The sequence below is a fragment of the Onychomys torridus genome, chromosome 14, assembly GCF_903995425.1.
Source record: "Onychomys torridus chromosome 14, mOncTor1.1, whole genome shotgun sequence".
Classification (NCBI taxonomy): Eukaryota; Metazoa; Chordata; class Mammalia; order Rodentia; family Cricetidae; genus Onychomys; species Onychomys torridus.
In genome coordinates this window covers 430,866-452,969 of record NC_050456.1, presented here as the reverse complement: position 1 = coordinate 452,969, position 22,104 = coordinate 430,866, and the positions used below count along the sequence as shown (strand labels likewise).

General features: G+C 38.8%; 2 protein-coding genes across 2 annotated transcripts in view; one reads left to right on the top strand and one right to left on the bottom strand.

The window, feature by feature from the left end:
* Slc26a4 (solute carrier family 26 member 4) overlaps positions 1-8,672 on the top strand; it is a 55,365-nt gene extending 46,693 nt beyond the window's left edge. Inside the window, exons 17-20 of the mRNA XM_036206122.1 lie at positions 887-941; positions 1,928-2,073; positions 6,314-6,397; positions 8,477-8,672. Coding sequence (XP_036062015.1) covers positions 887-941; positions 1,928-2,073; positions 6,314-6,397; positions 8,477-8,500 — 309 coding nt within the window. The 3' untranslated portion in view covers positions 8,501-8,672. The remainder of the gene's footprint in view (positions 1-886; positions 942-1,927; positions 2,074-6,313; positions 6,398-8,476) is intronic.
* The window catches only part of LOC118595502 (40S ribosomal protein S6-like), a 101,766-nt gene that overhangs the window by 72,986 nt on the left and 6,676 nt on the right, over positions 1-22,104 (bottom strand). The gene's annotated exons all lie outside the window — the stretch shown is intronic.

The following is a 22,104-nucleotide window of genomic DNA, read 5'->3' as shown; positions in this document are numbered from 1 at the left end:
TGGTTTAATGGTTTTATAGAGTCCTAATGCCAGAATATGTTCCACAATTGAATAGCTAGTGACAATTACTACTGCTCACAGGCCTAGGGTCTCGATTTTTTTAAAAAAATCAAACTTTTAATGGTCATTGTAAATTCACATTTAGTTTTGAGTGATATTAGAGAAATTCTATGTGCATCCTTCCTAATTTCTCCCAATAGTTATATGGTCTAAAAAAAAACAAAAACAAAAACAAAAAACTATAGTACAAAAGTGAAATCAAGATAATTGACATTGGTACATTTAAAACAAAGACCAGGATGTTTAGTGAGATTTTACTTTTTGGTAAGTCTTATACTTTTTGTTACAATGAGCAAGAACTATTTGGGAGCCTAACTACTTTATTGTTTCTTTCCTTCTACAAATATTTATTGAGTACTTCTGTGTTATGAATTGCTGGCTATCACACACTTAAAAACAGGTCTTGCTATGTAACCCTTGAATTAAAAGCCCCTTGCTTCAGCCTTTTGAGTGATAGCATTACTAGCACAAGCTACCTTACTTGGTGTGCTGTATTTTAAGATCTTAATTTTTTTTTCTGGTTTTTTTTTTGAGACAGGGTTTCTCTGTATAGTTTTGGTGCCTGTCCTGGACCTCACTCTGTAGACCAGGCTGGTCTCAAACTCACACAGTTCCACCTGGCTGGGATTGAAGTGATGGGATTAAACACGTGCGCCACCACCGCCCAGCCCATCACATACATCTTTATCTACAGCATTATGTCAGGCTGAAAATATCTACGGTTTTCCAGTAATAAACTCTCCTGAAAGTCTTGATTAACCATAAAAATGTTGACATTCCTCCTGATTAAATGTTTAAATATGATTGAATTCTTTTCTATTTTTAGATTGTCAAAGAATTTCAGAGAATTGATGTGAATGTGTACTTTGCTTTGCTTCAAGGTAAATGCCTATGTGCACATATATCAAACTTGCCACACATCTCCCTTGGAATGTGAATATATGATGTCTGAAGGCCTTCTAAAAAAATCAAACAAAATTAAAGAAAACAATTTTGTATTGTAGTACAGAATGTCTAAGAAAATATCATCGTGGTAACCTTTAAATATGCAGTTAACCACAATATTAAATAATCATGTGTTATTTCCAAAACTTTTCATCACCACAAATAACTTTGTACCTATTACAGTAGCTTAGTGCATTTTTGAGCTTTGAAAGAGATTTCTTCCCATTTGTGCCATAGAGCCAGCAAAGTATTGAATCTTGTTTCCTGACAGTGGTGTTAGTGACTATGGGGACATTGTTTCTAGGGAGAGCAGAAGTGAGACAATGAAGATCTCTTGGATCAGGAGAAATGCCAAGGGTATAAGTCTCTGTGACTTGTCTATAAGTAGAGGAGGGTATTGGTAATTGGGATGAGTTCTCTGAGGGAGCCTGAGATGGGGATTTACGCGCAATTGGTTGAGGGCATGAGGGAAGAGGGGCAGGGCAGGAGATGAGGCTGGTCAAGCCCTGATGTCAGAAGTCTGACTACACAGTGGCTGTAGTCAGGGGTTGTGCAGGCCCCACTTTATACCTTCATCTGTCAGGCAGTGGATGCAGGCCAGGTGTGTGTGTGAGAGCTCCCCAGTGGCCAGAGAAATTATCTGAAAAGGGCACAGTTGTGAACCAGCAGCCAGGTTCACAGCAACTGGGGGATGGGAACGTTGGCTTGGCAAAAGGGTCACCAAGACAGACTGCAAGCAACTGGGGCTGCACATGCTGTGTGCTGCTGGTAAAGAAAGACAGCTGTGTTAGAGCAGGGTCACAGTTTAGAAATGAGGAAATAATGAAAAGGTGCTACCAAATTAAAAAAAAAAAACCACTGATATCATTTGATGTTACAAAAATCCTTTTTATAGCAACTAAACATTCTTTTTCCTTTGCAGACGATGTGCTAGTAAAGATGGAGCAGTGTGGGTTCTTTGATGACAACATTGGAAAGGACAGATTCTTTCTGACGGTTCATGATGCTATACTCTATCTGAAGAACCAGGTTAAATCCAGGGAGGGCCAGGATTCTCTTCTAGAGACGGTAAACATTTCACCCAACTCTAGTCTGAAAGCCAGGCTAACCTCTGGCTTTTAGGCCATCTGTTGAACTTCTAAGAGCCAGTTTCTCCTCGGTGAAGTAGGGATAAAACCACTTACTGCTGGAAAGAATGGAAGACTAAAGTAGTTTCTAGGAAGGTTGGTGCCCAAGACTTAAGAGTTCTGCAGTGTGCACATTCACTGACAAATGTGGCATTCGCTGTAATGCTTTTTTAGAAGACAGCACTGAATCTTGGATTTTCTGTGATGCATGTGCATAAATGTAGTATATATTATACTAATGTGGAATCCTTAATTTATGAAGTTAAGATTCAATTCATAAGTGATCTTTGGAAAACAAACAAAGAACAAAAAAATGAGTTTGGAAGACTGAAGGCTTGATCACTGTGCAACTGTAAGGATCTGAGACAGCTCCACAGCACCCACATAGATAAGACAAAAACAAAGCAAACATCAGTGATATGTGCCTGTGACCCCACTGTTTGGGTGTGGAAATAGGTGAATTCCAGGGCTCTCTGCCAGCCAATATAGCCATGATGGCTCCAAGTTTATCTCAAAAAAAAAAAAAAAAAAATGAGACAGAGAGCAACAAAGGAAAATACACTGATAGTAACATCTGACTTACACATGTATCCTCATGGGCAAGTACAGCCCCCCACCACAAAAAATTAAAGCCATAAACAAATCCAGGTTAATTTTCTCTCACAAAATGGGAAACATTATCATTTCCTAGAAGTCTTATTTTGTCAATTCTCCTTTCAAGTGAGAAGAGGCAAACCTGCTTGGACTTCTTGCCTGGGTCTACTGTAGGTGTGAATGAGAACTTCATTTCTTATGACCCTTTCACAGTGAATTTTAGATACTGTAGCAAGTTCTTTTCTGTTGCTGTGATAAAAACACCACAATTAAGAGTTTACTTTAGTTCATGGTTCCAGAGGGCCCACAATGGCAGGGAAGGCATGATACAGAGGCAGGAGCTGGAAGCTGGCTGGTCACATTTTATCCACACACAGAAAGGGCAGGAAGTGGGGCAAGGCTATGAAATACCAAAGCCTGCCCCAAGTGACATTCTTTCTCTAGCAAGACTCCACCACCTAAATGTTCCATAACCTCCCCAAACAGTGCTTCCTACTAGGGACTAAATGTCCAAATACATGAGCCTATGGGGAAATCTTCCATTTAAATTACCATTAACACAGGGCTGGAGCGATGGCTGAGAGGTTAAGGACACTGGCTGCTCTTCAAAGGTCCTGAGTTCAATTCCCAGCAACCACATGGTTGCTCAAAACCATCTGTAATGAGATCTGGTGCCCTCTTCTGGCCTGCAGGGATACGTGCAGACAGGACACTGTATACTGTATACACAATAAATAAATAAATCTTTTTTTTTAAAAGTCATTTAATTGAAAAGGTTTTATACAACAAAGAGTTAACTGAGTAAAGAGGCACCCAAAGGAGAGGGAGAAAAATCTTTGCCAGCTATACACATGGCAGAGGATTAATATGCAGAATGTACAAAGAACTAAAAAGCTAAATACCAAGAGATCAAACAATGCAGTCAAAAAATTACCATTAACACATGAAAAACAATTATCCTTTTAACATAATCATATTGTATTACTTACAATGTTTCCTAAGGCTAAGATAAGCAGATCTTTTATTACAGATTAGAAGTTGGTGTTTGGAGTAAAACTAACTCAGAAACTATTACATTATTCTTTTAAGCTGTCAGTACAGAGGATGTTCTGCCAATGTTCCTGGTGAAAAGAGCAGCCCAAGCTATTGAAAGTGTCCATGTCAAAGACACAGGTGTCCATACCTACTAAAAAGAAAAGCTAGGGGCTGGAGAGATGGCTCGGTGGTTAAGAGCACTGGATACAGAGGGCTGGAGAGATAGCTCAGAGGTTATGGCTTGCATTCATACATGCTGTGGACATAATAAATAAATAAATAGATAGATAGATAGATAGATAGATAGATAAATGAATCTTTGCCGGGCGGTGGTGGCACATGCCAGTGCAAAGCTACACAGAGAAACCCTTTGCAAGCAACTATTTATACTCTAGCTAACATAGACTGAAAGTGAAAAACTAGGCCAGCCACTCACAGCACCTCACTGACTGAATCAGTCTAGTCTGATATATATATAGTTAGTGCACTCATTCAACTTTATCACATTTGTGGCCTAAAGAGAGAGAGAGAGAGAGAGAGAGAGAGAGAGAGAGAGAGAGAGAGCGCGAGCACTGGATACTCCTCCAGAGGATCCAGATTCAGTTTCTAGCACCTCCATCGTGGCTTACAACCCTCTGTAACTCCAGTCAAAGGGGATCTGATACCCTCTTCTGGCCTTTGTGGGTACCAGGCACACACTTGGCACACATACGTACATGTAGACAAAACACTCATATACATAAAATAAATAAAACTTTTTTCCTTAAAAAAGGAAAGCTACATGTGAGATGCTAATCTAAAATGCAACACCTTTGGTTCCTATCCAACTTAAAAATTTATAACCCAGACTGCAGAGTAGTTCAGAGGTTGGGAGCACTAGCTACTCTTCCAGAGGTCCTGAGTTCCATTCCCAGCAACCACATGGTGGCTCACAACCATCTGTTATGAGATCTGGTGCCCTCTTCTGGCCTGCAGGGATATAAGCAAACAGAACACCAATAAATAAATCTTTTTTTTTTTTTTTTTTTTAAAATCTAACCCTAGATTAAAAACAAAGCTGGCTCATATAGTTTTTTGAGATCACACATCAAAAGTAAAACAAAACCATGGCACCAAGTTCCTTCTCAACAGGAAAGTAGTTCTGCGATTTGTTAGCACCCATTCTGATGTAAAATCTTAGGCCACAAATGTGATAAAGTTGAATGAGTGCACTCACTATATCAGACTAGACTGATTCAGTCAGTGAGGTGCTGTGAGTGGCTGGCCTAGATTTTCACTTTCAGTCTATGTTAGCTAGAGTATAAATGATTGCTTGCAAAGTGGGCAGAGCATTTCTGGCTCCAGTGAGATTGGGAAACTTGCCTGTCTCCACAGGGTCCAGCGTGAAACTTGATCCATCCTCACCCAGTGGTTTCCTTTCCTTCAGAAAGTCACTTGCTCAGATATTTAGATGCAGAGATTTATTACAAGATTTATCCTAGCACAGCCACAATCTGCAGCTACCATTCCATCATATTAAGATCGTTTGTACAGGAACTTGGCCTTCTAACTGACGTTCACATCAATAAAGAGCACTGGGCTATTTGTGAGATAAAAAGTAGAAAACTAGTACTATAGGATGACATTTTAGCTTTGGTATACACTTGGTATTACTTGAGAAATTTCCTTTTCAATGAACAAGAAAAATGCAAGTTGTATTGTGTTGGGGGATGTCTTTCTGTAAACTGTAAATATATGTTGTTTCCACTGGTTAATAAATAAGCTGCTCTGACCTATAGCAAGTCAGGTTATAGCTAGGCAGGAAATCCAAGAGAGAAACAGGAAGAAGAAAGGCAGAGGCAGAGGAAACACAAGTCAGCTGCCCAAGGAGCAACATGTAATGGGACACAGGTAAAGCCACGGAACACATGGTGGTTCATAGATTAATAGTTATGGGTTGAGTTCAGTTATAAGAGCTAGCTAGTGAGAAGCCTGAGCCAATAGACCATACAGTTTGTAAATAATATTAAACATCTGAGTGATTATTTTATAAGCGGCTTCAGGACCTCAGGGCTGGAAGGAACTGGAGAAACCTTCTGGCTACATGATATCCTCCATGGAAAGGATTAAATTATACATTATCCCTGAAAAGCAGAAATGTCCCAAACAGTCAACTCCTCCTCCAATAAAATTAAATTCCACTAAATTCAGGTTGGGATCCTATATTGTCCTGAGTCACCAGCCCACTGTGGTACAATCAAACTGTGCTCAAAGCTGTATTAAGTGTTCTTAGCTTAGCTGTCAAAAGACAAACACTATTGACTGCTGGTTGGGGGTGTCTTGTTAAGAGGTAGAGAAGAAAGCTGTTAAAGGAGTTTACACAGGAGAAAACTGGACCAGTTTGAATGTTTAAAAAAAATGGTAGAGGGAAACTCCTAAGATGAGAAATATGAAGGAGCACAAAATTAGAAGATTCTGAAATCCATATATTACAGATGACAGTATCAGCGAAACTTCAAATCATTTCATTGGTATGTGCTATATTTGATGTTATGTGTATGTTCTTTGTCAAGATCACCCTCATTCAAGACTGTAAAGATCCTCTTGAACTGATGGAAGCAGAGAAGAATGAGGAAGAACTTGATGTTCAGGATGAGGTATGGTCATTATTTTATGTAGAAAATAATTGGATTTAATATTGAATAAATGGAGTGAACAAGCAGTGAATCATTTAAGAGCCATCCAGGGAAAATCCAAAAACATCCTGAAAGGTATAGCTTTATAGGAGGAGAAATGGAAAGAGGAAATTCCCTCAAGGATGACAAAGACTTGGGGAACTTGAATTTCAGGCACAGAGAGATGACCAGTAACTAGTCGCCAGAGGCGAGTTCTGATTTTATATTGAACTCAAAGCACACTTCTTCCTAGAGACCTAAGGCTATGGGGTAGGGAAAGGGGACGAAGGATTTCTAACTTAGAGCCACAGTCAGTTTTCACCTGACTAATGATGGCTTACACATTTCCTTTGACTATTTCTAGGACAGTTGACTGAACTTGAAGAATCCAAGTAAACTTTAGGGTTTTACTTCTAAGCAAAATAAGAGCAACAAAGGAAGATCAAATATTTTTTATCATGAAATTACCAAAGGATATAAATAAAAATAAGATAACTTTACACTTGATCTTAGCCAAAAGGCTGAGAATTAAAAGAATTTTAAATTGAAAGTTTTCTTAGAAACCCATGCAGAAATCCTGCCTACACCAAGCTGATTCACTTAATTTAGATTCTCTGTGAAAATTTCCAGACACTGGTAATCAGTGACTTCTCAAGGGAAGTTTCCATGGATAGAAATCCCTGTTAATTGTGCCTATGAAAGTGAGCTTGGCCTTTCTGTAATAACTACCAGCAATGCTTTCCCTAGCAACACAGGCCTTCTCTTGGGCCAGGCCATCACTCATTGATAGCACCTCTGTTTCCACCAGCCTCCTGGGCAGCTTTTTCCAATTCCTTCCATCAGTCATCACAGATAAGCATCTATCAATATTTTGCTGGCCAACAAGGGGGCCCACAAGTAGTTAGGGTGCCATGGGAACCATGCAACCACAACCATTTTGAGCTCATCAAGATATTTAAAGAACATATGTCTGTTTTTATTATAGCTACATTACAATCTTGGGCTCTATTTAACAGGAGTCAAATAAAGACAGGTGCATTTTCACACAAACTATGATAGACCTGGGTTCTCCATTCATACTTAGGCAATTGGTTTCTGTCTCAAATGCAAGATCACATTCAGTTCTGTTAGATTACATTTTGGATCCAATTTATTAACAGTTTTGGTTTTGACTGTATTCTCACATACTTACTTCAAGTATGCTAAGCAAACTATGATGACTTTCCAGGTCCTGATGAAAAGCACTAGGTAACATTCAAGCCCCTGTAATAAAATTAGGCAGAGAATTTCATGGAAGAAAGTAATGTTAGAATGAAAATCACAAGCCTAATGTCTTGGCCCCCCAGCTTAATAAGCCTATGAAAGTCATTATTAAACCAAGAGTTTTCCAGATTTGGTAATTTATGACTCTTTGAGGTCCTGGGTTTGATTCCCAGCACAAAATAAATGGACACCTGTAATCCCAACACTTTGGGGGTAGGGCAAGGAAGATCAGAAGTTGAAGTGTATCTGAAGCTACCTCTGGGGCTTGATGCCGACCTGCGGTAGAAATCTTATCCCCAAGAAATAAATGAATGAATGAATAAAGAAATAAATAAAGGAACTTGAGTGAGTACCACACTGTGGAATAGATTGTTACTAATTTCCACATAAAATGATTGTTCAGCCATGGCTTCTAAGGTTATGAAGCATTGTAGCAGTTGGGATTTGAAACCAGACAGACCTGTTGAGTGACTCCTGAATCTGGTTCTTACTGGCTGTTCAGCCAACACAACCCTCTTTCATTTCAGTATCTGCATGTTAATACACGGAGTGGTGAAAATTGAAGGCGGCATATGAAGAGTAGGGTTTTGTACTTAGTGTCCAATGAACAGTAATCACTGCTTTACATAAACCTAATTACAAGTATGATGAGAATTGAAATTGTCTTCTCTTCTTTTTTTTATGATACATATCTGGGAAAAATTAAGCAAGCTAGAAAAACATATTTTTTAAAAAAGGTAACGTAGCTCTAAAGAGAACTAAGTTGGTCAATATTTTGTTTCCCCTTTTCTTTCACAGGCCATGCGTAGACTTGCTTCCTGAGAGTGGGTTCAGGGGTCACTGTCAGCAAGGACTCCTAGACAGACTTGGCCATTAGGTCATTCTCTGCAAGTATTCTCTGCACTGATTATTTCTTTGTACTTAAACAGCCATCCTTTTACTGCTATGTTAGAAATATTCACATTTTTGCTATGTTAGAAATATTTACATTTTTAGCCGGGCCGTGGTGGTGCACACCTTTAATCCCAGCACTTGGGAGGCAGAAGCAGGTGGATCTCAGTGAGTTCAAGGCCAGCCTGGTCTACAAAGTGAGTTCCAGGACAGCCAGGACTGTTAACACAGAGAAAACCTGTCTTGGATGGAAAAAAAAAAAAAGAAAATTTACATTTTTAAACTTCTTAGGTATTACACAAGAAACACTTGCCATTTCTGTCTTAATGTAGAAAATAAGCAGCTTAGCTTTAAAATATCCAAAACCATGAGAATCATCCCTGAAAATCAGCAATGTCCAGGAACTGGTGACTGTGCTCAGTGCTGCTAACACCAAGACAGGTTTGCTGTCTGTGCCCACAGGGTAGGCTCTATCCCTGTTAAGTTGCAGTAAGTGTTGACCCAACACAGCCTTTCTGGGCAAGTGAGTCAGGAAGGACTGATCAAAAAGAAAGATGATTCCCTGATTGAACTTGAAATCCATTTGTTGTGTTGATCATAATGAGAAAGGTAAAACAGAATTACTAACGCACTCATTAATGAGCTTAAAAAAATAAAACCAATCTCTGAGACATAATTTTGTTTAGATTTATTTTGTGTATGAGTGTCTTGTTCATACATGTGTCTGTGTACCATGTATGTGCCTGGTACCCAAGAGGTTAGAAAAGAGTATCAGATAGCCTGGGTGTGGAGTTATAGATGGTTATGAGCTGCTATATAGGTGCTGGGAACTGAATCCAGGTTCTCTCCAAGAGCAACAAATGCTCTTAACCACTGAGCCATCTCTCTATTCCCTATAATCTCTATTTTTAAAATGCAGCTTTAGCTTATCTTTTGTGTATAAGTGCTCCTTGTATAAAGGCAGATAAGCTCTCTTCTACTTAAGGTCTGATATGAGAGCCAGGCATGATGGTGCAAATCTACAATCCTAGGCCTTGAGAGGCTGGGGCAAGAGGAGCAAGAGCTCATGGTCTATTGCACTGCATAGTGAGACCACATTTTAAAAAAATTTAACTGGAAGACAATTTTGACCAAACCTTTTTTTTTTTTTTTTTTTTAAATAGAAGACCGCAGTGATGAGAACAAGCTTTTATCTGACTATTCAATAGTACTCAGAGAAAACAGTCATAAATTGAATTCTAACTACTTTATAAACAATCTAAGGCAGAGTGATGGTGGCACACACCTTTAGTCCTAACACTTGGCAGGCAGATCTCTAAGCTTGAGGCCAGCCTGGTCTACAGAGCAAATTCCAGGACAGGCTCCAAAGATACACAGAGGAACCCTGTCTTGAAAAAACAAAAAACAAAAAACAAAAAACAAAACAAAACAAAACAAACAAACCCCAAAAAACTAGAAAGTAAATTATCTATAGTAGTCTATGTTTAAACTGAGCTTTTAAATACAAAGTATTCTAAATGGAGTCAATACAAAAATAAAAATAAATAGTTTTGAATATACACATTGGAAATGTGCATTAAAAATACACATTTTAAGCCAGAATATATATATATATATATATATATATATATATATATATATATATATATAGTTTGTTTTTCGAGACAGGGTTTCTCTGTAGCTTTGAAGCCTGTCCTGGACTAGCTCTGTAGACTAGGCTAGCCTCAAACTCACAGAGATCCACCTGCCTCTGCCTCCCGAGTGCTGGGATTACAGGTGTGCACCACCACTGCCCCGCTAATATTTTTTACTCTTTAAATTTTTTTACTTGATGTTTTCTAAGTACCAACAATTTCTAGGTATCCATGTAATATATAGTCTTTGGTCTCCTGCACTAACTACATAGTTCATACTGGAATAAAACTGCACTTCATTTCTAGAGAAAAATAAGTATGTAGCTTCAGCTGAGATGCTCTGCTTGAGAACCATAGGGTGCTCTGGCTCAGATGTATGCAATTCCTAAATATCCTTGGTATTCTAAAGGCATAATGTTCTATTCTATTCCTGGTTTCTTCTTAAATACAGTTAGAAGCCATGTGTCGACTTCTGAAGGAAGATGATAGCTGCCCCATGAAGGCAGCTGACCATGCATTCTGGTTGTAGCTAACCAGGGCATACCAGAATCATATTGCTATCTCATCCTCATTGTGACACTTGCCTATAAGGGAACAATAGTATCTCTAAAGACTATGTATTAATAGTCTTACAGAAAATAGATGAATACTTCTGTTTAAAAGAGTAAAATACTGCTTTTTTTTTCTTTAAAGGAACTACCAAAGTTCATGTTATAATAAAGCTAGTGTTATAAAAACTTGGGTCCATGGTGACTATAAAAGATTATGTCACGGCACACTCTGGGAATACTGTTTTCTTTCATGCATTTTATGAATAACAAGCATACTGTATAGTGTGTTTAATTTGAAATTAAAGTTGTCCTGTTATATTCCTAACCTATAGGATGATTCCACTAGTATATATGAGATTCAATAGCAAATGAAAAACAAAACCAATACATATAAATCTGGAAATGTATTATTTAATAAATGTAAAGTTATCTTTTGTTTTGGATTTGGTGTTTTCATCCCCAAGACAGGGTCTTGCTTTATCCTGGCCAGTCTCAAGCTTGTGACATTCCAACCTCAGCTTCCTCAGTGCTGAGCTTAACAGGTGTGTGTTACCAAATCTGGCCCCATGTTACCTTTTATACTACTTAGTTATTTCCTCTCTGAGAAGAGGTATTAAACATATTTTAAATCCAACATTCCAGGTTTGCCACTTCCCATCGTTATTTTGATGTTCTCTTTATCCCACTTCTATGTTTAAGCATGTGATTTCATGTGGTAGTCGGTGTGGTAAACATCAGTGTGGTAAACAATGTCCCGTAAGTTCTCCCTCTTCTCACCCAAATACTTCCAGATTATTTTGTATAATAGCGTTCATCATTCTAAGCAAAATTTTCAACCTAGTACCGTATGTGTGTGTACACACACATATACAGATACACAGATACACTGTATAAATTATAATACTACTTGGAGAATTTTCACATTCCTGTTAGTCATATCTATATTAATACACATGCATACCCCACTCCCCGAAAACTTTCACTCTTAGCCATTGCCTCTAGAATGACAGCTGTCTTAATTTCTAAAACCTGTTTTGTAGTTGTTTTGAGACCTGGGTTATGTAGCCATGGCTGTCCTTGAACTTGTAATTCTCCCATCTCACTCTCTTGAGTGCTAGGATTATGGATATGTATCACCATACCTGCTACAACCTGTTTTATTTGAACTGCAATAAATATAACTATTATTTCATTTTTTTCTTTATTTGCATATTTGTCTTACCTCATTGTTAGAATTATGAGGATTCGTCTGTCTCTGCATCAGCAGCCATTTACTGGTTCTCCTGTTATGTAATGTTCTACTGTTCAAGTATTTAGCCATTCAACTGGTTTTGATTATTTGTACAGTTTGTATTTTTGGTTTTTACTAATAGTGCTATGTTATGGGCATTCCTGTGAGGTATTTGTCCATGTTTCAGAAATATTGAGGTACTCTATTGGAGACTTAGGTCTCCAAGATGACAGTCAATAAAATTAAAGTTATTCTGCATCTGTGTCAAGCAAGCTACATGAAGTGTCTGGTTTCAGGAAGAACAGGACATACTTATCATGCAAATAACATTTAAACATTGAAATCCCTGGGCCCTTGTAGTTTAATTATATAAACTCTACCCACAAGCAAGCCACATGGACAATGTGTCTAGAAAGAAAGGAAGAAACAGAAATAGATATAGTTAGGGGAGAAAGTCAGAGGAACAAAAGAGATAGTTAAAAAAAATTGACATAACCAAAATGGAGAAAATGGCCTTGATGCAGAGAAATGATGGAGAACCAATAAGCAGAACCAGGCAAGCAAGAAGTTGAGTTGTAGTAGAGCTTAACTGTAGTCCTGTAAGTTCAGGAAACACTGGCTGTCTTGGGAGACTGCCATTCTCTATCCATGTTAGTCTTAGGAAATGTCATTAATTGTCACTTAACTCAGACATCTAGAAATACTTACTGAAAAATCTAATGTGTGTCGGCACTCATTCTTCTTGGTGCTTGAAATTTGTACAGGAACAAAATAAAGAACCTGCTGTACTGGGGCGTATGTTCTAGCATGGGAAAGAGGCAAAAGGAGAAAATAAAGGGTATATGACTCTTACAGGAAGAAGACACAGGGCCAAGGAAGGAGGCTAAGAACTCAGGAGATGCTATGGTGTGTAGACTGAGAGATCAGTTTTCTAGTTTGAGTTTTCTTTTCCTGGTATCACTTTATGCCAGCATTCTTTTCTGCTTTCTGTTTTCTTCCCTCTACCCTGCCTTCAGCTTTTCCCTTTGTTCATACTCATCAGAACAGCTTAACCACTTGGAAACAACCCCCAAATTTGGGTGTGTTGATTGTTGGTGCTGCCACATAGAAGGAGGTGGATCATCATCTGAGGTCTTGTTCACTTACTCCTGTCCCTCTCTCTGCTATTTGCATGTAATGCCACACTTAATTGCAAATGGCTCTGAGGCTAGTGTATATAAACCACAAAAGGTCAACTGAAGTTGTGTGTGGGGGTTGGAGAGTGCTCCTACAGTCCAAGATAACCCAAACATAAAGGTTAATCCAATTGGACCAGTCAACCACTGAATTAAGGGACCAGTCCTTGAAAAGATTGATTCACCTAAAGCCTGGGAGGAATAATTACCCTTTAAATTACATAATGAACTTTTTTTTTGAGATAATGTACTTTTCCTGGTATAATCACTTATGGAGATATAACCCTGTTAAGCATATCTGCTTTTCTAAGTACTTACTCAGAAAAGTGTAACTTTTCCTTTCCTTTTTCCTCTTCCTAAGCATGCTTTCTCTAATACTGTGGGCTTCCTTACTCTTTCTCTGAAGCTCTCCAAACTCTTTTATTAGGTGGCTTCTCATCCAACATATGGCTTGGCTTCCATTACTGAACACATATGCTTAATTCAAACTGCATGATTTTCTCTCTTACTCTTCTTCATCTTCCTCCTCAGAACAGAGGCTAAGATTTAAGCTTGCTGGCCATGGGTTGTTGTGGGATATTTGTACACCGTGTGAAGGTATATTGCTGTGATTGGTAAAATAAAAAGCGGAATGGCCAATAGCTAGGCAGGAGGTATAGACAGGATTTTAGGTTAGACAGAGGAAGTAGGAGGAAATAATTGAGGCACAAAAGAGATGCCAACAAGACATGGAGGAGGTTGGACATACAGAATGAAAGAAAGGTAAAAAGCCATGTATGTGGTAGAATGTAGATTAACAAAACTAGGTTTATTTAAGTTATAAGAGCTAGTTAGAAACAAGCCTAAGCTATAGGCCAAGCTTTCATAATTAATAAGTCTCCATGCCTTTTTTTTTTTTTTAAAGCTGGTTATCCAAAGAAAAATCCATCTACAGAGGATTTTAAACACTGATAAAATTATACTCAAGCATTCTTCTTAGTCAATTTTTACATTCTTTTACTAGCAAGACTAGGAAACCTGAGAGAGGATCTCAACACCCTGGTAACATGTGGCACTCCAAAGTTTCTGTTAGAGTAGGAAAGGTCTGTCCATTCAAGATTTGTGAGTCCATGGCCTTTATCTGTAAGCTCCCAACTGAGTCAGGGAAGGAAGCAGTGAGAAAGGCTGGAAGCAGGACAGGAACCCGATAATGAAAGGATTCACATACTGAATTAAGGAGCTTAGATTTTAATCTCATCTGGTAAGAGATAAAGGCAGAATGGTGGGTTATATTACCTGGCTAATCCAATCAGCTGACCTAGGTACCTAGAAATAGATTCAGAGGAAATTAAAGTGGGGATGAATGAGGCTTTTGTTTTCCTTTTTTTTTTCTGTTCCCAAGAAGAGAGTAAGAGATAAAAGGAGACATAGTAGCTTTTGTGATTTAGAAATAAAAGCCAGTTCTATTGATGGGATTGTTTCCATAGTTTATCCTTGCAAGATTTTAGTATTAAATTATATAAAATATGAAGTCTTATTTTTATCATCAAGAAAAGAAAAATGTACTATTTTAAAACATGGAGGGGAGAATAGATACTGACTTGAGATTGTAGAGTTACATTTTCCTTTTAATGTGTGAGAGCTTGCATTTTACTGACTTTTTGTGGTTTTACTTGCTCATAAAAAGGGAACATTTAGTCTCTAAAACAAAGAAGAGATTGCTTAATATTTTTGTTTAAACCAGTTATTAAATGTCTGTGGCAAAATAACAAGCTTTAGTAAATGAGGGCTCTATGTTTCTGCTTCCTCCCAAGGAATTAAAGCACTGGGAGTGTGGTATGTCTGCTCTCCTGCACACTGGGTGGCTGGTGTATCCACACAGCTAGTCACATGGTGTGAAGAAACTTGGGCCAAGGAGAAATGTGAGATCAATTTTGCTCAAGAAGTCCAGGCTACCTTCTTCTTGTTTCATCAGCTTTTTCTGCCTTTAGCCCAGGCACTAGACTTTTCATCAGATCCTCATTCACTTATTCATCAAACCTTTACTGTCTACTCATTTTATAATTGGCACAAGACTAGGGACTAGGCATCCAGCGAATGGCAAACAAAACAGATACACTCTCTGTTCTAATTAAATTAACAGTTTAATGTGGGAAATGACTAAGAGAGAGAGGCAAACATACCAAGAAAAGCAGATCACAGAGGACTGGTCGCAGGAATTACAGGTGTGCACCACTATACATGGATGTACTATACACTTCAAATCATCTCTGTATTAGTTACAGGAACCAATAAAGTGTATATATTGTGAGATTAGTTACACTGCAATTTTAAGGAATACTGACAAATATACATGGATTGAATACAGATACAAGGGTTTTTGTTGTTGTTTTCCCTGAGACAGGGTTTCTCTGTGCAGCTTTGGCTGTCCTGGAATTCACTCTATAGACCAGGCTGGCCTTGAACTCAGCAATCTGATTGCCTCTGCCTCTGGAGTGCTGGAGCGATCACATCCAGCCAGATTTACATTTTTTTTTAATCTACCCCCCCCCCCCCAGCTGAGGACCGAATCCAGGGCCTTATGCTTGCTAGGAAAGCACTCTACCACTGAGCTAAATCCCCAACCCCAGATTTACATTTTTACAAGGTTCTTCTAAGAAATGTAGATTTTTGTGTACAAGGCATTTTCCTCAAAGGCTACAAAAGGGTTTATCATTTTAGTTCTCACACGAACAAACAAGATGGCAAGGGGTAAGAGCAGGGGATAGAATTCTTGTGGTAGATCCTTCATCACCTTCTGACTGTGTAGAATGGGAAGGCATATTTATCTCAAGTCTGGAAGTTGGAAAAGGAAGAAGGCTATTACAGAGGTTCAGGATGTATGAGAGATACATTTAGAAAAACTTACTGATCAGGCTTAATGTTGAGGGAGAAGAGGAATTAAGATAAATTGCTCCTTGTTTTGGGATTCTGACTGAGCACAATGATAATTACTGAAATTGAAGATGGTTGGCATGGGACACTGCAGTTCCAGAATTTCTGTTTAGGGAGACATGGATGGCCAGACAGTCAGAAATAAGGGCTGAGAGAGATTTTTCCTAAATATATAAAATCACATAGCATTTATATTAGTCTGGATGGATTTGCTTAGGTTACAGCAGTAAACACACACACACATGGCGGGTGTGTGTGTGTGTGTGTGTGTGTGTGTGTGTGTGTGTGTGTGTGTGTGTGTGTTTTGTCCTTGCTGAAACAGGTCCAAATGACTGTTGAGGCAAGTTTCCTCCATGTCATGCGTCAGCATTCCAGGCTATTTTAATCTTAGATATCCACATTTCAACACATGATCATTTTGGTATGAAATAAGGGAAGTTGATTGAGGGAATGAAGGGGTAGGTGCAACATGGAGCTAAAGTGAAGGATGTATAAATGCACTCGTTCAAATGTTCTGGAAAAGAGAAACTAGGAATCTTAATGAGCATAAATAATGTTAACCATGATATTTTATGTATCAAATAACAAGGTAGAGATTATGATTAACCCCAATAGAGGCCCATGCTTCAGTTTTTGTGTTATAAAGGGGCAGGAGGCTCAAAACCCCAAGTCACAATTTTGGATGTGTTATTCAAGGTGTGTTTATACAAAGTGTCAAGTAAGCAGCTAAAGAAAAATGCTAATAGAGATATGAATTTGAAAGATTAAAAAATATCTGGAGTTGGAGAGGAGGGTATAGTCTAGTGGTCTATGTGGAATAATATTGTTAGGAGAAAACATTCAGTGGGTGATTAGAAGGGTAGTATGGACAAAGCCCCACAGACAAGCCTAAAGGGTGGTCTGGAAAGGAGATGGAAGAAACACTCAGATGGATTGAAGGAATCAAGAGAAAACTATTGAAACTAAGAGAAAGAACTGTAAGGTATGTGTTTCAGCTCCCTCAAAAGAAACCCCTCTATTTGTGTAAGAAGTCGTCCTCCTTTCCTGTCTCAACTGAATTAATCCTGTTAGTACTGAAGTATCTCTTCTCTTTTAAAACAAGGCTGGCATTTTCCCAACTAACCATGAGCATGTCATGAAATTTGGGGCATACAGGTATCACTGGTTCTTCCACCATTCCACAGTCTTCAGCACTTGTGCATTTAACTCTTTCTTACCTAATTTTCCCAACTGTTTAGCAAAGACCATGGCTTTATTTCCAAGGTCTTATTTTCCCAACAAGGTATTCTTTGCCCAGAGCATATAGATGCTCTCTCCATCCTGTCCCACTGGTGCTTTAAAGCACATGCCTTGCTCTAAACACTTTAGAGAATTTGCAACCATCTGAAGTTATTGTTTAATTGTTGTGTGTATTCTGTCAATTTTACCACACCAGAAAGCAAGTTACAAACTGGGTGTGATACACACCTTTAATCCCAAAATGAGGCAGGTGAAGGCATGAGAATCATGAGTTTAAGGTTAGCCTGGGGGCTACATGATGAGATACTATCTCAAAAACAAACCAAAATGGAAGCCAGTACCAAGAAGCTTATAAAGCTTAATTGTAGGTAGAAGATGAAAGTTGGGAGCATAAGGAGTGGTCCTCTTCCTCCCAGGGTGGAGTTACCATTTCAGAAATTCTGAGATGGTATGTTGGTAGAAGGGTTGTGGACACCATGATAAAAATAACATTTGAAGCTATGGCAGCAGTGGTGCACACCTTTAATCTCAGAGGCAGGCAGATCTCTGGGTTTGAGGCCAACCTGGTCTACAGAGTGAGTTCCATGACAGCCAGGGCTTACACAGAGAAAAATATAATACTGATTTCTTTAATTATGTGTCTCAACCCCCCCCCCCAAATAAACAAACAAACAAACAAACAAACAAATAAATAAATAACATTTGAGTGAGCTAGCAAAGTTCAGACTGAAACACAAACAGCTTAGCTGACATATTAGTTAACAGCATAGGGGGTGCTTTTGTGACACACACACTCCAGTCCTGGTCCTAGGCTGGGCAACTCTGTGGTTACAACCTGTCTATTCATCTGGAGCAGCTCCTTATCTATCGAGAGTTCTATCACAGTGTCCACAACAGTGTCAAACACACAGCAAATACTCAATAGTTATTGAGTGATTGACAGGCTGTGTAAAGCAATAGTCTATGAAGACAATGGTTGTACAAAACCACTGGTTTTCAAGAGGGTACTTCTCCAAATCACATCCTATTAACAATAAGAAAAAAAGTCTTGGAATCACAATTTGGAACACATTTGACTGTCCAATGTTTTATGTACTTTGTGTTACACACTTAGTTTGGGGGTCATGGTATGCTTACATTGAGATATGTACATTGATTATTGTTGTTTTGTTTTCTGAGACAGGGTTTCTCTGTGTAGCTTTGCGCCTTTCCTGGAACTCACTCTGTACCCCAGGCTGGCCTTGAACTCACAGAGATCCGCCTGGCTCTGCCTCCCGAGTGCTGGGATTAAAGGTGTGCGCCACAACCGCCTGGCTGTACATTATTACTACAGCAGTTTTGTTTCTTCATAACTTCCAATTTTTTGCCCAAGGACACCAAGGTATTTTATTTAATGTGGCTGGTGCCACCTAGTGGACATCATTTCCTTAAACAGGTTTGAATCTAGGATTTTTATTTACCTGAGAAAGGAAATGAGGATGGTTGTTACAAGTTTTTACAAGCTTTGAGGCTAGTTAATTTCACTGGCCAATTTCATCTCCTAAAGACTACTACTACAGGCTGAGACAAGCATCCCTATTTGACAGACAAAGGATACTAAGACAAGGAGAGGTTTGGGAAGTTTCCAAGGACAGTCAGAGAGAAAATTGCAGTGCCAAACTTTCAGTGCCCTACCCTGTAACTATCGTTCTAAAACATGAAGTCCCCTGCATAATTAAAGAAATCAGTGTTATGCGTTTGTATACTGAGAGGTGAGAAGATGACGGTGTGCCTTAGTACCCTGGAGATAATACAACTTAAATGCCAACAGCTTTCCATGGAAGCAGTTTGATTATCCCCTGGAACATTATTTAACCCCCACTTACATGCCCTCATCTAATTCTAATTACTACCGAAGGCGCCAGCTCCTAATACCATAAAAAGTGGAGATTGGGGCTGGCAAGATGGCTTAGTGGGTAAAGGTTCTTATTTGCCCTTCAACCCTGGAGACCTGAGTTTGATCCCTACAAGTCACATTAAGGTCCAAAGAGAACCAATTTACTCCACAAGTTGTTCTCTGGCTTCCATACATGACCTGTAGATTTCATACACACATATAATAATGAATAATTTTTTAAGCTGGGGGCAAAGATATTAACATATAGAATTGGAGAAACCATAAAAATTCAGTCTTTAACACAAGAGTTTTAATTTTTTGTTTGCACTTGTATTTATTTCAAATAAATCTAAAATTTTTTCCAATGTTTTATTATACAGTATTTTAGATGCCAGAAAACTTGAAATAGTACACTAGTACAATCACCAACAAAAGGTTATATCTGCCTTACCTATGTGCTTGTCTCTATATCTACACATCTGAAGGTAGCTGCTGCATTGTTATATTCTATCCTAACTACATCAGTATGCATCTCCTAACTCAAGCACCATTATTACTCAGAAAAATGCCTCTGCTATTTTTTTAGCATATATGTGTTAAAAACTTCTCCAATATATTCATGCCCATTTCCTTCTGCATCTGAAGACCAAGTTTAAGTGTTGCATTTAGTTATAAATCTCTTAGTTTCATTAACCCAGAAAAGTCTCCTAGCCCTTTTCCTCCATAAAACCAGATTTTTGAAAAACTAAGATGTGATCATGATAATGGCACTGCAACTAGATTATCCTTTAGAGATCCACAGTGAAGTATTTACCAAAAAAACAGAGGAAAGGATGTGACAAAAGTACAAGGCAGGACTACTTATTTTCAGGTGTAATTTAAATTTACCTAAGTCCGTGTGATGAGTTCATCTCACCAAAATATATGAATGAAAAGGTTAAAAACCCAATTTAACAGCCAGCTGTTCACACCTTTAATCCCAGAATTTGGGAAGCTGAGGCAGGCCGATCTCTTGAGTTCAAGGCCAGTCTGGTCTACAGAGTGAGTTTCAGGACAGCCAGGATGACACAGAGAAACTCCAAGTCAAAAAACAAACAATCCAACTTAAAGAAAAACCTACAACGTTCAAGTAGTGCACAATAATACAAGGACAGTATTCTAAGAATCCCAGTGTGGTGGGTGGGTGTGGTGTTGCATGCCTATAATCTCAGCACCCAGAGGTTGAGGCAGATGGTCAAAGTTAACCTTGGCCACAAAGCAAGTTTGATGGAGGACAGCCTGACTATGTGAGATCCTATCTCCAAAACAAAATATGTTAAGTACCTTAACTCATTTTATCCAGAAACAACATTTGCTGTGGTCTGAATGCTCGTGTCTCTCCTAAATTCTTATGTCAAAACCTAATTGCCACTATGCCAGTATTAGGAGGTCAGGATATGGTTATGACAATATTAAGTTATGACAATATTACAGTGACCCCAAAAAGATGCCTTTCCCCCTTCTACAATGGTAAAGACAATTAGCAGATCCCATCTATGAATCTATGCTCTAACCAGACACTGAATCTTGAAATTTCTAGCCTTTAGAACTTCAAGAAATAAATGTAAGTTTATAATCCAACCAGTCTATAGTATTTTGTGACAACACCAAATGGATAAGATAATTATCATTAGTACCACCTGGGTAGATAAGCAGCAACATTTCTATGGCAGAGGATGCACTATAACCACAGCAGTCTCTGCCCTACCTCTATTCTAGCAATACAAGGAGCCTGGCTCTCCCTGCTGCACTCTCCTGGCTCCTGTCAGCTGACCACTAAAACAGGCTACACAGCTGGAGATCAGTGGGAGACTGGAAGGACTGAAGAGAAAAGCTAAGAGTAAAATTCTTTATGGCAGCTGTGCTGTCTTCGGTTTCCTGTGTTTCTTTACTCTTGTTCCTTAAAATAAAGAGCTGAGTGGCTTCTGGCTGGGAGGGAAACCTGGAGAGAGGCATCTGAACTAAGGTAAAAGGAAAGTAAAGGAGGACATTGTGGTTTAAGGTTTAAGCAGGTAGGGTGGTGAGAAGCAGATTGCAGAGATGATGTGGGAAGGATTACCTGGGACAAAGGTAATATAAAGAAACCATATGGAATACCACTACCTTGTAACCCAAATAAAAAACACAAAAGAGATATTGAAGAGAGTTACAATACAGGCTCCTGTTAGTCCTCTTGGTTGCCCACAAGATCATATTGCAGAAGACATCACACATCTTGATTGCAAGATATGAAAAACACAATATGGAACTGAATTGAAAACCTCCTCCCTGCTAGCTAGCTTTCAAAGTGCTAGGTGAGAGCTGGGCTTGCCTCTGGGGGGTCAGGGTGGAGAGAGGACCACAGGGAACTATATGAACTAAAAAATCAACCTGCAGGGCTTTTACTTGCCTGTGAAATGGTGGAATGACTGTTGTTTAGGTAACCAACTGCCTTCTGATTGTATTTGAGGCCTGCTTCACAAGGGAAGGGAGCAACCCATGCCTGGCACTATAAAACCCACTAATGACTCAGGTCTGTAGAGGTCACAGGCTCAGAGGAGGAACTTAGTATTGTCACTTAAGGAAACTGATATAGCATTAAATTACGTTCTAAATATGTGTTTATACCTATAGATAAAAGCTACTCTCAGCCTTAATCAGAGAACCCTCTCCTCACAATGAATGACAATGAATGCAGAGACCCATGGCTACCCAAAATGCTGAGAATAAGTCATGGTTGTGGACTTAGGCCTAAGCAAGATGTTTACACCACCCATTCTAAGTCTCAGCAAAATTGTAGAAGGGGTGAGAATTATGTAAGAGCTGGAAGACGGGGTGAGGGCTGTGAAATACAATTCTCTAGATGATATAACTATAGTGGTTACTTACACTGGGCTC